Source organism: Ambystoma mexicanum, chromosome 2q, assembly GCF_040938575.1.
Source record: "Ambystoma mexicanum isolate Mex_15411 chromosome 2q, UKY_AmexF1_1, whole genome shotgun sequence".
Classification (NCBI taxonomy): domain Eukaryota; kingdom Metazoa; phylum Chordata; class Amphibia; order Caudata; family Ambystomatidae; genus Ambystoma; species Ambystoma mexicanum.
The window spans coordinates 1,465,235,483-1,465,253,479 of record NC_090924.1 but is presented as its reverse complement, the minus strand read 5'-3'; the positions used below and the strand labels follow the sequence as shown (position 1 = coordinate 1,465,253,479).

Sequence of the window (17,997 nt, the reverse complement as noted above, 5' to 3'; positions counted from 1 at the left end):
GAGGGCAGCATTGGTTCATATATTTTATAAAGGGATTCCATCATCACTGTTTTCAGATGCCGGCTGGCAAGTTTCCCTTTCCAGGAGAGTGGTGAAGTATTGCTAACAGCACCTGAGCTGGTGACAGTCTACAGGTTTAAGGGGAATAAGCAAATGTCTGTGATTGGTTGTTGTTGGTGCATCTCCCTCCTGGTGCAATATGTGACATCGTCCTCACACGTCTGCCGCACTCCAGATTGGGGAGGAACTCACTTATTCACCCATGTCTGGATTTCTGGAGTAGAGGAGCCAGCAAGCCTCTGATTGGTTGAGAGCATTGTCACCAGATGGTGATTGCCGACTCCTGCTTTCCCACTGGGCTGCACTACAGACAGATGAGAGCTGCAGCAATGTGACCCTGTGCCTGACCTGCTGTCTGTGTTCCTGGAACTTGCAATACTCCAGTCCAGCCCGAGCTCTTTCTGTTCATTTCAGCCCATACTATCGCAAAGGAAGCTTGCACCGCACCTACCCAGGCTCCCGTGTTCTTTTAGGTTAGGAAGCTTGCACCGCTCCTACCCAGGATCCCGTGTTCTTTTAGGTTAGGAAGCTTGCACCACTCTTATCCAGGCTCCCGTGTTCTTTTAGGTTAGGAAGCTTGCACCGCTCCTACCCAGGCTCCTGTGTTCTTTTAGGTTAGGAAGCTTGCACCGCTCCTACCCTGGCTCCCGTGTTGTTTTAGGTTAGTAAGCTTGCACCACTCCTACTCAGGCTCCCGTGCTCTTTTAGGTTAGGAAGCTTGCACCGCTCCTACCCAGGCTCCCGTGTTCTTTTAGTTTAGGAAGCTTGCACCGCTCCTACCCAGGCTCCCGTGTTCTTTTAGGTTAGGAAGCTAGCACCGCTCCTACCCCGGCTCCCGTGTTCTTTTAGGTTAGAAAGCTTGCACCGCTCCTACCTTGGCTCCCGTGCTCTTTTAGGTTAGGAAGCTTGCACTGCTCCTACCCAGGCTCCTGTGTTCTTTTAGGTTGGGAAGGTTGCACCCCTCCTACCAAGCCTCCCAGGTTCCTTTAGGTTGGGAAACTTGCACCACTCCTACCCAGGCTCCTGTGTTCTTTTAGGTTGGGAAGCTAGCACCGCTCCTACCCATGCTACCTTGTTCTTTTATCTTAGGAAGCTTGCAGCGCTCCTACCCAAGCTTCTTGTTCTTTTAGGTTAGGAAGCTTGCACCGTTCCTACCCAGCCTCCCTTGTTCTTTTAGATTAGGAATCTTGCACTTCTCCTACCCAGGCTCCCATGTTCTTTCAGGTTGGCAATCTTGCGCCGCTCCTACCCAGGCTCCCATGTTCTTTGAGGTTAGGAAGCTTGCGCCGCTTCTACCCAGGCTACCGTGTTGCTTTAGGTTGGGAATCTTGTACCGCTCCTACCCAGGCTCCTTTGTTCTTTAAGGTTAGGAAGTTTGCTATGCTCCTACCTAGGCTCCCATGTTCTTTTAGGTTGGGAAGCATGTACCGATCCTACCCAGGCTCCTGTGTTCTTTTAGGTAAGTAAGCGTGCACCGCTCCTACCCAGGCTACCTTATTCTTTTAGGTTGGGAAGTTTGCACCGCTCCTACCCAGGCTCCCATGTGTTTTTAGGTTAGGAAGCTTGTCCTGTTCCTACCCAGGCTCCTGTGTTCTTTTAGGTTGGGAAGCTTGCACCGCTCCTACCCAGGCTCCCTTGTATATTTAGGTGATGAAGCTTGCACCGCTCCTGCCCAGGGTCCCTTGTTCTTTTAGGTTAGGAAGCTTGCACCGCTCCTCCCCAGGCTACCATGTGCTTTTAGCTTAGGAAGCTTGTCCTGCTCCTACCCAGGCTCCTGTGTTCTTTTAGGTTGGGAAGCTTACACCGCTCCTACCCAGGCTCCCTTGTTCTTTTAAGTTACGAAGCTTGCCCTGCTCCTACCCAGGCTCCCGTGTTCTTTAAGGTTAGTAAGCTTGCACCATTCCTACCCAGGCTCCCTTGTTCTTTTAGGTTAGGAAGATTGCACTGCTCCTACCCAGGCTCCTGTGGTCCTTTAGGTTGGGAAGCTTGCACTGCTCCTACCCAGACTCCCGTGTTCTTCTAGGTTAGGAAGCTTGCACCACTCCTACCCAGGCTCCCATGTCCTTTTAGCTCAGGAAGCTTTCCCTGCTCCTACCCATGCTCCCGTGTTCTTCTAGGTGATGAAGCCTGCACCGCTCCTACCCAGACTCCCAGGTTCTTTTAGGTTAGGAAGCTTGCACCGCTCCTACCGAGGCTCCCATGTTCTTTTAGGTTAGGAGGCTTACACCGCTCCTACACAGGTTCCTGTGGTTGTTTAGGTTGGGAAGCTTGCACCGCTCCTACCCATGGTCCCCTGTTCTTCTAGGTGATGAAGCTTGCACTGCTCCTACCCATGCTCCCGTGTTCTTCTAGGTGATGAAGCCTACAGCGCTCCTACCAGGCTCCCGTGTTTTTTTAGGTGGGCAAGCTTGCACCGCTCCTACCCAGGCTCCCTTGTTCTTTTAGGTTAGGAGGCTTGCACCGCTCCTACCCAGGCTCCTGTTGTCCTTTAGATTAGGAAGCTTGCCCTGCTCCTACCCAGGCTCCCGGGTTCTTTTAGGTTAGTAAGCTTGCTCCGTTCCTACCCAGGCTCCCTTGTTCTTTTAGATTAGGAAGCTTGCACTTCTCCTACCCAGGCTCCCATGTTCTTTTAGGTTGGCAATCTTGCGCCGCTCCTACCCAGGCTCCCATGTTCTTTTAGGTTAGGAAGCTTGCCCTGCTGCTACCCAGGCTCCCGTGTTCTTTTAGGTTGGGAAGCTTGCACAGCTCCTACCCAGGCTCCCTTGTTCTTTTAGGTTAAGAGGCTTTCACCGCTCCTACCCAGGCTCCCGTGTTCTTTTAGGTGATGAAGCTTGCACTGCTCCTACCCAGGCTCCATTGTTCTTTTAGTTAAGGAGGCTTGCACCGCTCCTACCCAGGCTCCTGTGTTCTTCTAGGTGATGAAGCTTGCACCGCTCCTACCCAGGATCGCTTTTTTTTTTAGGTTAGGAAGCTTGCACCGCTTCTACTCAGGCTCCCTTGTTCTTTTAGGTTAGGAAGCTTGCACCACTCCTACCCAGGCTCCCTTGTTCTTTTAGGTTAGGAGGCTTGCACCATTCCTACCCAGGCTCCCGTGTTCTTTTAGGTGATGAAGCTTGCACTGCTGGCAACCATTGTACACCTGTGTGTGATGTGTGAGCATGAAAGAGGGGCAGCCCTAGCATGTATTGTTGGGCTTGTGTGATTGCCTTTTACCCAAAAAGAACCATAAAAATGTATTTTACTGGGTAATGCTGGCTAATATATTCGTGGCTGTTTTCGGGCGCATCCAGCATGAAGATGTGTTCAGCCGGTGGCCCAGAATCTATATCACGTGCTGCTGTAAAGGTGTATTAGCACATGTGTTGCTGCACATGCTCACACGCGTCTACCAGTGTAGCCCATTGACTCTTGTTTAAGGTTCATGCACATGTTGCAGGTTACCTTCTTGCTAGTCACTCGTTTGTACTGTTTCCTTAAGCAGTCATGTCACTTGTGGACATTTGCAGTAACATGTTCTGTCTGTCCACCAGTATATTCACATGTCCCCTCCCTGTGTCAAACTTCACCCCCAGGAATTAGAAGTTGGTAGAGAGACTGAAAGTGTATTTTCTTTATGCATTTTAAATAGGATGACCACTTTTCAGGGGAGGGCAGTAGTGCTCTACATCCTCACCAAGCCTCTTGGCATCACAGAACCCCATGCCCGCTCTCATGAATTCAATCTTCAAAAGATGCTCCTTATCCTTCCTCCCAGGACCAAACATTCCGTTCCCAGCTCGTCCGAGCTCTGCAGCTGCGCTCAGTTAACTGTTATTGACAGTGTGGCTGCCTGTGACGTTGCCATCCTAACTTCTCTCTGGGCGTCTTGTCTCAGGACAAACTGGACAGAGCCGCAGTTCCACGTTGAGCCTATTTCTAATAGTTTCAAAAATGCATTGTGTAACATGTCCTAAACTCCAACATGGTGGAACTCCTGCTACCTTAGCCCCTGGACCCCGCCTTTCCTGCAATACTTCTCTGACTCCATCTAATGTGCTTACATATGTCAGCTACGTACTCGCACATCCCTTAAACCATGATACTGTGCACTACCTCTAAATGCAACATACATCACTCTATCTCTGACCTCTGCAACCCAACGTGATACATTGGCGCACTTTGCGTATGGCTATATGGTGTTTCTGATATGTGTCAAAGCTAACTAACTAAGAAAGAGCCTGCCTTCTTCTGTCGAGGCAGATTCGATGTTCTGTGTCGGGAGTAGGGTGGTGAATAGGACGAGGTAGAATGCGAGAAAGACGAGTTCTGGTTTTATTTATTTGTTTTTTAAAAGAGGGCAGAGGGATGCTAAAAGGCGCTGCAGGTGCTAGCAGCTGCAATACTACTGATAATGTAAGCTTCTGTAGGGACAGCCTGCACTATGAGCAAATTCATTTGCTATCATACCCGCCTCAGGTGCCCACTATAAAAAGAACACAAATGTATGCAGAGGCTCATTTTCGAGTTCCTCTAATATGGCGGCGGGGACTAGTTACATTTACACTTTTGTGTAAACTGTCCCTGCCACCGAATTTCCCTCATTTGCACAGTGGAGTGCAAAAGGGGAGGATAAACAGATGGTATACCGGCTTAAACGCCACCCTTTTCAGCTACGCCACACAAATGAAGTAAGCACTGCCTATCATATACGCATGGCAGGCAGCGTTTACAATGGATTCCTATGGAGTCTGCCTGGAATGCCAACCATCTGCTCCAGCATGAAAATGCATGCTGGCACACATGCTGGACTATCTGTAGGGCAGAGAAGGAAGCGACGGAATCATGACGTATGATTCGCCCCTTCTCTCCGCCACACACATGAATGTCAATGGGGCGTAACGTAAGCGAAATATGTAAAAGCCTTACACGGCTTTTACGGGTTTTGCTTACCTTACGCCCCCCGCTCATAATGAGCTCCTGTGTGGATTTTACACTGTCTCCCCTTCATTCTTCTCTCGCGCCTCGTTGCCATCACCCACGCCTCTTCCCCTCTATACTGTCCACCGCCTCTCTCTCCCCATAATGACATTGAACGCGTTCTCCGCCCTATGCCTTTGGTTTCTTCACATTCTCCTGTTTGTCGTTGGCCTTTTCTCTCCCCTCCCCACCATGCCTTTAGCTTTTGTTCTCCATGCCACTGACCTCGCATCTCTAACCTTTTGACCTTTTTCTCTATCCTTTCATCACATCTCTCTTGTGTACCTTGAACACTCTTCTCTCCCCTCTATGGCTCCATCTTCTTGTCCTTTGGCCTCTTCCCTCACTCCTCTTTGCCTTTGACCTCTTCTCCCACTCCTTAATGCCTTTTGTTTCTCCTCTCTCTCCTCTCCGCCCTCTACTTCTTCACGTTCCCCTCTAAGCCTTGACTGTTTCTAGCGCTCGTTTATGCCTTTTGCATCTTCTCAACATACTCTCTGCCTGTGACATCTGTTCACTCCCTTCTAGGCCTTTCCCTTCTCGCTCTATCCTCTATCCGCTCCTTTTCTCCCTTGTAAGCTTTTAACTCCTCCTTCTCTACTTTCTGCCTTTTGATCTCTTCTGCCATTGAAGGCCGTTCAGTTCTCTCTCTCTCCTCTGTGCCTTTGCTCTCTTCTCTCTCCCTTCTAAGCCTTTCACTTCACTCTCCTCTTTGCCTTTGTTCTCTTCTCTCTACCTTCTAAGCCTTTCACTTCTCTCTCTCTCCCCTATGCCTTTGCTCTCTTCTCTCTCCCTTCTAAGCCTTTCACTTCTCCCTCCTCTTTGTCTATGCTCTCTTCTCTCTCCCTTTTAAACCTTTCATTTCTCTCTCCCCCATGCCTTTGCTCTCTTCTTTCTCCCTTCTAAGCCTTTCACTTCTCTCTCACCTCCATGTCTTTGCTCTTTTCTCTCCCCTCTAGGCCTTTCACTTCGGTCACAATATCCTGTATAACTGTTGATCTACTTCCTCTGCCTTCTGAGTGGTTCAATTATGTCTCTCTCGCACTCTCTTTATGCTGTTTCTCTATTTTTTAAACTTCTAAGCCTTTCACATCTATCACTCTCCTTTCTGCATTTTACCTCTTTACTCCCTTCTAGGACCTCTGCTTTTCTCCTCTTCCCTATTCCTATGATCTCTTTGCTCTCCCTTCTCTGATTTTAACTTCACTATCTCACTGCCCCTTATCTCCCTCCCCCTCTTTCTCTCTCTCCTCTATGATGTTGATATCTCCTCACCCGCCCCCCACTTCTGTTCAGTTGCCTTTTTCTCTATCTTCTCTGGGCTTTATAGTTCTCTCTCCTCTCTTCCTTTTGTCTTTCTCTCCCTTCTACGCATTCACTTCTCTATGCGCTGGACTTCTCCACGCTCTCCTCTATACCATGGCTGCTTTCAGCACTCAAGCCTCTAACATCTTTCCATTCTACTCTATGCCTTTGATCTGTTTTCTATACCCTTCTGAGCCTTTCACACCCGCTCCTCCTCATGCCTTGTTTCTCCTTTCTCTCCCTTCTGGACCTTTCACTTCTCTCTCTCTCGATATATATTTTCCCCCACCTTTGTGCAGTTGCCTTTTTCTCTATCTCCTCTGGGCTTTGTAGTTCTCTCTCCTCTTTTCATTATGTCTTTCTCTCCCTTCTGGGCATTGCACTTCTCTCTCTCTCTCCCATATGTCTTTAATATCTTTTTCCCTCCTCTGTGCATTTGCCTTTTTCTCCTCTAGGCCTTGTAGTTCTCCTTCCTCTCTTCCTTTTGTCTTTCTCACCCTTCCATTTCTTTATTTAAGACTCTACCATCTCTCTCCACCTGTCTTCTCTTTGAACGGGTAACAAAGATCACAAGAACCGGTGGTTTTGTGATGTTAAAGTCATTTCAGTGTGCACATGCCACTAATGTCAATTACCATGTGACCATTTACTTTCAGGCTCCTGACCCACAACGGGAACATCAGTGTGACCCATGGACATGATGAATACATGAAGGAAATAGAAAATAATAATAAGAAGAAGAAGCCAAACGGGTAATGAAAGGAACACATCTGGCAAATCTCACTGCAGCATTATGTGAAGAAGTAAGGGAGGAAATGTATGTCCTAGTACTGACTGCAAGGTCCTGAGGTACTGTAGGGCATGCCTGTCCTAGTACTGGCTTCAAGGGCCTCAGTCACTGGAGGAAATGTCTGTCACAGTATTGTCTGCAAGGGCCTGAGGTACTGGAGGAAATGTATGTCCTAGTACTGACTGCAAGGTCCTGAGGTACTGGAGGAAATGCCTGTCCTACTACTGACTGCACTGTCCTGAGGTACTGGAGGAAATGCCTGTCCCAGTACTGACTGAAAGATCCTGAGGTACTGTAGGAAATGTATGTCCTAGTACTGACTGCAAGGTCCTGATGTACTGGCGGAAATGTCTGTCGTACTGCTGATTTCAAAGTCCTGAGGTACCAGAAGAAATTGCCTATGCTATTACTGATTTCAAAGTCCTGAGGTACTGGAGGAATTACCTGTCCTAGTACTGATTGCAAGGGTTTGAGGTACTGTAGGACATGCCTGTCCTAGTACTGACTTCAAGGGCCTCAGTCATTGGAGGAAATGCCTGTCACAGTAATGTCTGCAAGGGCCTGAGGTTCTGGAGGAAATGTATGTCCTAGTACTGAATGCAAGGTCCTGAGGTACTGGAGGAAATGCCTGTCACAGTATTGTCTGCAAGGGCCTGAGGTCCTGGAGGAAATGTCTGCCACTGCCAAATTGTTAAGGCAAAACTATTTGTTAAAACCTATGATTATTTTACTGAGAACAATTGCTCTAATAAGACCATGTGTTAAGCTAAGTCTCTTTGGAGTCACCCTTGGTACAGCTCTGTCCATGGTTGCACATACAAACCCCACCATTAGCTCAAGCAGTTACTATCTTCAGATTGTTAGACAGTTAAGTGCCTTGCTGTCTGATCACCACAGGGTCACTATTGTCAGGGAAATCATCTATTCTAAAATTGACTATGGCAGCGCGCTGCTTGCTGGAGTCAATAAGACAGATCTCAGACGCTTGCAAGTGGTGCAGAACACAGCTGCTCGGTTAGTTGCGGAAATTCCTCGTCACCAGCACATTTCACCCACCTTGAGAACATTACATTGGCTTCCAGGTGCAGCCAGAATACAGCACAAAGTGCAGACCACCACGCATAGGTGTGCATATTGCAGTGTGCCACAGTGCCTTAAGGATTAGACCTGGCAGGCAACTGCGCTCTTCCACCAAAGCATTGCTACAGACTCCATGTTTTAAGCTTGCGCGCCATGGAGGTCGCTCTATTGACTTTATAGCACCTCATCTATGCAATAAACTCAGCCTAAACTCGGGCTCATCTCTGACTTCCCTGAGACTTAAGACATTGAGCCTCATTACGAGTTTGGAGGGCCCTGTAATTCCCTTTTGCGGGACCCGGTACATCCTCATTCCCATTTGAGCCCCATAGAGCTCAATGGGAGTGGGGAGGATGCTAACAACGGACCGGTTAAAGACGGGCCCGTTGTTAGCATCCTGTTCTGCTTGCGGGTCCGGCTCTGCACGTCTGGTCTGGCTAGGTGTACAGAGCGGGACCCGCTGCAAAACTCGCAATGTGGCAGCCCGGAATGAACAGTGCCGGTCCCTTACCGGCACCGTTCATTCCATGGCCGCCACAGTCGTAATGAGGCCCATTGCTTTTCTAATGTGAGTGTTTTTTTCTTGTCTTGATCTTCTGCTGTGCTACTGCTTGACTGCCTAGGTCTGATCTCATTTATCTTATGTATTTATTTATTGCCTTTGGGTATTTTGAGCTTTGGGGCCTCTTTGAGGTTTTCAGCACATCATAAATAAATCATTTTTGAAAAGTACTAATCAGAGGCTAATCAGAACTCTCAGGTCCACACGTCCTATTATAGTAGCCGCTGCAATTAGATCAAGGCAACCCCAGCCAGTTGCAAGCAGAGACGTCTTTATGGGAGGGCAAAAGCGGAATGTTCCCTGGGCCCCCACCCTGGAGGAGCCCCACATGGCTTCCTGATTGAAATCAGTCGGTGCCCATTTGTTTTACAAAACTAAAATAACACATACCTTGCTTGATGGTGAGTTGCCGAGGTGCCAAGCCTGCAGCCAGGCTGTTTCTGGCCAGTACATTCTGCTTGGATCAATTAATCCCATAATGATTTGTATGTTCACTGTGCAGTCATGATAGCACAGATCCTGTAGTATCGTCACCCTCCTGTGGGTTATATATAGATCATGTGCCATGCCGAATGTTGAAATGTATACTGATAAATATGAGTGCCATGATTGCCATGGAATTAAAGTGTGACACATCCATCACTGACATTTCCCCTTGCCCTTGGTCTGACCACTTCATCATTAACTTCAACATACCTCAAGCACAGGATGACCACAATACTGGTATCCTATTACCACCGACCTGGGCCTGAAGCTCTCGCAAAATCACCAAAAATAGCATGTCACCCCTTGTCTCCGATCTCCATCCTGAACACCTGGCACACTGGGCTAATAACCCAGATGCACTGGCAGATCTCTGCACTAAAACCATGGAAACAGCTGTAGATATGGTTGCCCCACGGGACCTCGCAGAGCTAAATCCATCTCCCATACCAATTCTTGGTTCAGTGAGAACCTCCAGAACCTAAGAGCAAATAAGCGCCGATCTGAAGTAATCTGGATAAAACATCCAACCGAAGCTCATAAAGAGATGGTCAAATCTGCTTCTAGAACCTACAAACTACAAATGAGGGTTCTTAAAAGTGCCAACCACTTCCCAATGAGCAGCATAAGGTGTTAGGAGGGAGAGGTGATTAGGTTGTCAAATTTGAGACATTGGAACCAAAGTGTTGAAGCTCATATACCGGATCCCGGCTTTTCCATCGGAAGACACAGTGATCCTGGACAAATCATCTTCTGCCACTGTATTGTACTGCGCTGTACGGGTGGCGTTGATGAGCCTAATGCTTGATATTTCTTTTCATGAAGGCCATTTGAGTGGAATGGGTTCTATTCATATTGTGGTGCTAGTATTCTTGCCTTGATGGGAGTGAACATGAAGCTAGAATCATTGTCCTTTTGCCTAAAATATTTCTAGAAAATGTTTTTAAATGTTGTCATATTTGGCTGTTATGTGAATTATGTACTTTCCAATTCAGTTCTTAAAACAAAAATGCATTATTTTAGTTCATGAAAGTGATACACTCACAAATAGTTGCACCTTGCTCTATGATAAGAACTGGGAAATAATGTGGTCAAGTGCAGGAATTGCAGACTGGGCTCAAATCTCAGCTTCACCTGCTAACCAAAATGTGTAATCCTGGGCAACTCATTTAGTCTTGTTTTGCCGAACCTGTCCACATTTCCAGTCTGTAAACTTCTGAACGTTCTTAGGGCCCAATCCTGTTCAAGGTGCAGTGAGCATGGTACACGCCATGCTTCATTGCACCTATTCTTGATGCCCGTGTACCATCCTCATTCTCAAGTGGCCCTGGGCGCCAGTGCAGAGGACGATGCTGCTGTGTCACAAACTGCCTGCATCTCCTCTGTGTTTTTATAATTAATGGCCGGATTGCAAGATTTCGGCAGCAGTTTCATATATTTGCACATTTACAATTTAACAGAAGCGCTCCCCAAAACACCCCTTTTTGCATTCCATTTATTTCTAAGCTTTCTGCAGCACTGCAAAACGATCCTCACAAAGTCCTCACTCCAACACCACACGAGGCAATAATCAGGTCATTATAGGAACGTTGCAGAGTTATTTTCTATTATGCACAATATATTGACTTAAACCAACACAATTGAGAAGCACTTTGTCTGTTGTGTTTTCTCAGTGCAAAGAGACACATGTCTAGTTAGATAGTGAAAGTGCAAGATAGCGCAATAAACATACCACCGCTAAAGGAGGTAGTGCATGTGTCCATCATTTTTACACTGTCACTAATGTGGAGCCGCAACACCAGAGTACACAATCAAACGACCTGTTTGCGGGACTGGTGGTTGCCAGCCAATACTGGCAACAGGCGCACAGGTTCCTGAGCTGTTACATTGTGTGCGCCCTTTGTGAAATCAGAGACCATCAGAATAGGTGTTAATTACCGAACATGTCTGTAAAATATAACCCGACATTTTCAGCAATTTACACCTAGCCGAGAATCGGGCCCTCTTTGTCTAAGAGTCATTTAGTTCTAAGTGCGTGCTCTTCAAAAAAAGTCTCACTCATGGTTTTAATGGCTACAATGTTGAATTGTATATAATAATCGTGACCATTGATATCTTGCCCACGACAAAGCCATTTGTTCCTTTGCTCACTAATAGCAAAACCACTTCAAAACCATAGTTTATGACTTAAATCCTAAATCTATGCAATCTTTCTACATGGTTGAGCACTTTCACTTTTAATGAGACTGCAAATCTGAGTCTTCTCGCTATGTTGGGGTGTGTGTGCCTTTTTCATACGGCTACTTATCTGTGCCCTGCATTTGAAATACACCTTTCTCGTGGCTGCTGTTGCTAAAAGGTTTCCTGTACTTATGCTTGAACACAACTTCCCTCATCCTGGACTGAAAACGTTGCCCTTCAAATGCTGCTTGTGTATTATTCCGATTCCAGATAGACTGAAGAGGGTAAGGAGGAGTGGTAGGAAGAATCCATGCTTATTTTCATTGCCGCAAGACAAAATGTCAAGCTGTGGTTTGTGATCCCAATGTTGGGGCGGCGGCCAGGGATTTTGTATCCCGTAATTTCTTTGATTCGGAGGGGGCCCCAAAGGAGTCTGTGCCAGGGGCTCCAAGATTCCTTAAGATGGCCCTGGCTGAACGGGAGTGTCTATAAAAGGCGAACACTGCAATGAAAGCTGGTTTGTGAAGTACTGGAATGAATGTCTGCCATAGTACTGACTGCTGGGTTGTGAAGTACTGAAATGAATGTCTGCCATAGTACTGACTGCTGGTTTGTGAGGTAATGGAAGGCAAGCTTATTCTATACTGACTACAGGGTTCTAAGCTACTGAAGTAAATGTTTATACTAGTACACACTGCATGGCCCTAAGGTACTGGAGGAAATGTGTATACTAGTAAACACTGCATGGTCCTGAGGTACTGAAGGACATGTGTATACTAGTACACACTTCATGGCCCCGAGGTACTGGAGGAAATGTGTATGCAAGTACACACTGCATGGTCCTAAGGTACTGGAGGAAATGTGTACACTGGTACACACTGCTTGGTCCTAAGGTACTGGAGGACGTGTGTATATTAGTACACACTGAATGATCCTGAGGTACTGGAGGACGTGCGTATGCTAGTACACACTGCATGGTCCTGAAGTACTGGAGATCATGTGTAAACTAGTACACACTGCATGGTCCTGAGGTACTGAAAGACATGTGTATACTAGTACACACTGCATGGTCTTGAGGTACTGGAGGACGTGTATATACTAGTACACACTGCATGGTACTAAGGTACTGGAGGAGGTGTGTATACTCGTACACACTGAATGGTCCTGAGGTACTGGAGGACATGTACATACTAGAATACACTGCATGGTCCTGAAGTACTGGAGGACATGTGTATACTAGTACACACTGCATGGTCCTGAGGTACTGGAGGCAATGTGTATATTAGTACACACTGCATAGTCCTGAGGTACTGGAGGACGTGTGTGTACTAGTACACACTGTATTGTCCTGAGGTACTGGAGGACGTTTGTATGCTAGTACACACTGCATGGTCCTGAGGTACTGTAGGAGGTATGTATACTAGTACACACTGCATGGTCCTGAGTTACTGCAGGAAATGTGTATACTAGTACACACTGCATGGTCCTAAGGTACTGAAGGAATCTGGGTATACTAGTACACACTGCATGGTCCTGAGGTACTGGAGGATGTGTATATACTAGTACACACTGCATGTTCCTGACATACTAGAGGATGTGGGTATACTAGTACACACTGCATGGTCCTGAGGTACTGGAGGAAATGTGTATACTAGTAAACATTGCATGGTCCTGGGGTACTGGAGGAAATGTGTATACTAGTACACACTGCATGGTCCTGAGGTACTGGAGGTCATGTATATACTAGTACACACTGCATGGTCTTGAGATAATGGAGCACTTGTGTATACTAGTACACACTACATGGTCCTGTGGTAATGGAGGACATGTTTATACTAGTAAACACTGCATGGTCCTGAGGTACTAGAGGATGTGGGTATACTAGTACACACTGCATGGTCCTGAGGTACTGGAGGAAATGTGTATACTAGTAAACACTGCACGGTCCTGAGATACTGGAGGAAATGTGTATACTAGTACACATTGCATGGTCCTGAGGTACTGGAGGAAATGTGTATACTAGTACACACTGCATGGTCCTGAGGTACTGAGGTACTGGAGGTCATGTGTATACTAGTACACCCTGCATGGTCGTGATTGTTAGGGAGAATTCTCTGTTTAGGCTGAATTTCCTAACCTAGTGAGTCCCCCAGCAGCTTTGCTGGATTTCTGGAGTTTGTTTTTTTCCTCCTGCCAAGAGTGAGTCTCTTTTCCACACACTCTTGGACATGATTTGAGGGGTTCCTTTGACTGTTAATGTGTTTTATGGGCTATGGGGTCTTTTACTCCATAGGGTCTCATGTGTTTTTACTATGTGTGTTACACAGCACACTCAGTGCAGTAACACAGGGATGTCATAGTGACACCCCACCATAGAGTCCATACCCTGGGACTGACTGCTGTCTCCCAGCGCATGTAAAGTCACCATTGGCTTTACTAGTCCCAAATTATGAACAGAAACCAGTACAAACCATCATATTATGGACGTACTGGTCGGGGCAATTCGATTTCCCCGGGGTCTGTTATTCAAGGGGACATATCTCCATCCCCCAAATCGAGTTTTGGCTGGTGGCAGTGGATACTACTTTTTATATTCAACCGCAAATATATCTCTATGGGATTTTCCCATTGTTCGAGGCTACCAATTTTAATTATTTAATTCTCATAGCCTCGAACATACCGCCGTTTTATTTATTTAATATTAATTCGCCGGTTGGTATTTTTTGCCAGAACTCAATTCTAAAATGGCGTTTGTGTTCTCTTCTGTGACTCCAACCCAAGTCGAGCCCTTTGTTCCACTTTTTGGCGGGCTTCTCCACAGAAGCCTCCGAAAGTGGTGCCACTCTGTCTGGGTACCACAGGGGGTGCGGGAGGGGGTTTAGACACCCTGGACTGGGTTACCTTGGTAACTCAAGTCGCACTCTTGTGTGATTGGCCCAAGTGGTGAGCCAGCCGGCTCACCACTTAGCATGTTTGATTGACTGCTAGGCTGAGTGAATGGGGGTGTGCTGCATAAAAGCAGGGCTTTTTGGACTGGAACTTTAGAAGTCGCCACAGGACCTGAAAATCCGACAAGGGAGAAGCTGAGTCGACCTGCTATGACGACAACACCGGCGGAGCCCTGCGGAACCGACTCACCACTTCCCAGCGACAGAGAAGATCTCCCGGCTGGAGAGTCTTCTTCCCCTGACAGGTGGGCACAACCAGTTTACCTTCTTTTTCTCGCATCCCAGGACGTCTTGTGGTCGAATTGCCCGTGCCAAGCACCCCGGCAACCGGATAGCCACTTACCACTGGACCACGAATAAAAGGACTGCTCTTTTTAACTGAGAACTCCGCTGCCGGTTTCTTCCCTGGCAGTGCAACGGACTCCTGTCTTCCTCCCTGACGAGATACTCTCTTCCCCTGGACGAAGCACCGACTTGCGTCCGCTGCCAGGAACAACTGCCCCCGCTGGAGTATTCTCACCACTTTAAGGTACCATGTCCGCCAGGCCTCCCTTTCAAAATATTCCTAACCTCTGGACTGGGCTGGCTGCCTTGAACATCTAACTGGTCCCTTTCTTTTGGTCCAACTCTTTCTGAACTGATTGCAATACTTTTGGGCACTTTGAACCTTGTGACCTTGGACAAATTTTGACCGGAGCCTCTTAAAGTGGGTACGGCCTTGTTAACTTTGACTTTATGGTTTTAACCTGCCTTCTTCTCCTACTGTGTTCTTCCGAAAGTGTTGGGATCTGTTTCTATCTTTGCTCTGCCTTTCTCTCCCTTTTAAACCGATTGATTAGAGTGCCATCTTCATTAAGCGCTCACTGCTGTCCGAAAATAAGTGTTGCTTTACTTAAGACTTGTCTAACTAATCGTTGAAGGGAGTGTATATCTTTTAGTGACCATGTTTTTGAACTGCTTGATATTAGTGCCAGTGTGTTTTATTAGATGTGGTTTTAAATAAATAATTATATCTCTTTTACACCAAGCTCTGGTCAGTGTTTGCTTGTTCTACTTTGTTCTTTTGACCTATTGTGAATACTCTGTATACTGCCTAACTCTTCTTGAGGGAAGTCTGACTGCTCAGCCACAGCTACCAAGTGAATCTGTGTGGTACAGACTGCTACCAAGTGGGTTTACTGCCAAACACCTGTAGTCTTAAATCGTTTGCAGTGGTCCCAGAGGGAACTGCACAGGTTTCTGCCTAACACTGGTGTACAGCGGTGGGATTTGTATTGAGTATACACTTTAGTGTGCTTTTTGAATACTTTAGGAAAACTAACCACACATCTTAGCACTAATAAGCTGATTTTCTAACTATGTCTGCTATGGAGAGTTATACCCTAGAATCATTGTCTGCCAAAACTGCTGATTGCTTAAAAGTATTGTGTAGACATAAGAATCTCTCTGAGAAGGGCAAGAAAATGGAACTTATAGAAAGATTGTTATAAAACCAAAGTCTGGGTGGTACAGATGAATCTACCCCCCCCCCCCCAGCAAATGTAGAAAACAGTGATAGTATTGATCTGAATCAAAGCCTTGATAATGAGTCAGAAGAGGAAAGTGAACCTAAAGAAGTTAGCCACTCTGAGCCTCTGCCTGTCTTACCTAATGTACCTACTGGGCCTATACCAGGTCCTACATGTAACCCTGCTTATTTTGAACTTGAAAAAATGAAGCTTGAATTAGAGTACAAACGTTTTATTGCTCAATCTGAACGAAACCAAGAGAGTTCAGAAGAATGAATGCCCAGGCTGAGCAGAAGCAAGCTGAGTTAAGACTCAGAGAAAAAGAGCTTAATCATGAATTAGAAATGAAGAAGTTGTCTGTGGAAAATGCTTCTCTCTCCTCTGGTTCCTCTAGGAGTTCCAGTCCTAAAAGACCCGGATGCCTAAGGAATTAGTGGGTATGTATGAACCTAAGTTGGATGTGTTGGATTGGTTAAAATGTTTGAGTATAATCATGGGCTCCAGGACATCACAGGGAATGAGTTACTTCCCTGGTTGTTCTCTAGGCTTCCCCCTGTTGCAACTGATGTGGTAATGGAGTTGGGGGAGATGGATAAGAAGGATTATGAATGTGTGAAACTAGCTTTGATAGCTAGATTTGGGAAAACCACTTCCCAGTACCTTAAGAGATTTAGGACCCTCGAAAAGCATGATGGTACCCCTTGGGCTATCTGGGTGAGTGAACGTTTGAAAAACGTAGAGGGATGGATTAAGGGTTACAGGGTTAACACCTATGAAGGAATGAATAATCTTGTAATGTTGGAGTCAACTTATGATGCCTGCTCTCCTGAGCTCAGACAACACTTGGCTGATTCAAAGGAATTGGATTCCAGGAAGTTAGCTAAGGCTGCTGACTTGTGGGTTGCCAACAGGGCCACTCACAAGGATTCTGGGGCTACTCAGAAAAAGGATGAGGGAAAACAGCCAAAAAAGGACTCTAAAGAGAATTCTAATAATTCCAATTCCAAAGAGGGCTCCAAACAAAACCAAAAGGGTAAGCCGCAACGGAAACCAAAACAAGCTAGTGTACCTCCTGGTGCCAAACCAGAAGGAGGTCAGAACAAGCCACCATTCCAGAAAGCATTTGGTAAATGCTTTGTTTGTGGCTCTACTGACCATGTGAAAGGAGATCCCAGATGTAAAGGTAAACCTTCAGGGGTCCAGCTTGTCTCCTTAGCCTTCGCTCCAGAGGAGGAAGTACAAATGGCAAGTGGAAACTTTCTATTGCTGGCTGATGGACACATTGGAGTCTCAGCCAGTGTTTCTTTAGTGTCTCTGGGTTTGTGGGAACAACAGAATTTAGGTGGCTATAATTCTATCCCAGATAATACTAAAGAGTATTATAAGGACAGTGTCCAGGTGAATGGTCAGGAGACTCCTGCCATTAGGGACACTGGGGCCAGCATAACTGTGGTGGACAAATCGTTTTTTCAGGCTGAGGATGTTGCTAAGGCACCCAAACGCCTCACAAAGTTAGCTGGAGGGCCTGTGCAGATGCTTCCCCAATTACCAGTTCTCATCCAGTGTAATGACATGACTGTGTAGATACCTGTCAGCATACAAAGCGAGGTGCCAGGAAGGGTTCTGTTGGGTAATGAATTGAACACTCTTGGAGTAGTGTCACATACCCCCAGACCTCCTAGTAAAAGGTTACAGGAGCACACCAGACCTGCAAGGGAGAGAACCATGAGAGGTGCTCCCGAGGAGATGATGAAGAAAGAGATCACTCCTGCTCCACTGGAGATGTCAGCTGCTGTCTCTAAGAAACTAGAAGAAAAAGGGAAACTTAAAACTTCTAAAAAGAAACTCACAGCCAGCACTCCAGTGCAGCCAACAAAGACTTCCCCTAGGTTGTCCAAAGTTACACCAGCAACTCCCACTCCAGCTGAGGCTGAGAGGGAGGTACAACCCTGTGTGGTTGAACTAGACTCTGAGGAAGAGCTAGTGAAAGGCCAGAAACTCATTGGAGATCAGGATCCTGTTGACCGTCCGGAGCTGCAGTCTTTACTGGCAGTAGGTGGACCCAACAGAGCAGACTTCAGTAAGGGACAGAGAGAATGTCCAACTCTGGAAGGTCTTCGCCAC

The 17,997-nt window shown here is 46.7% G+C and overlaps 1 protein-coding gene across 4 annotated transcripts in view; it reads left to right on the top strand.

Moving 5' to 3' along the window:
• LOC138570267 (reticulocyte-binding protein homolog 1-like) overlaps positions 1 to 17,997 on the top strand; it is a 312,256-nt gene that overhangs the window by 243,487 nt on the left and 50,772 nt on the right. For all 4 annotated transcript variants that reach the window (XM_069649037.1, XM_069649035.1, XM_069649036.1 and 1 more), the window contains one exon: positions 6,978 to 7,073. In XM_069649037.1, coding sequence (XP_069505138.1) covers positions 6,978 to 7,073 — 96 coding nt within the window. The remainder of the gene's footprint in view (positions 1 to 6,977; positions 7,074 to 17,997) is intronic.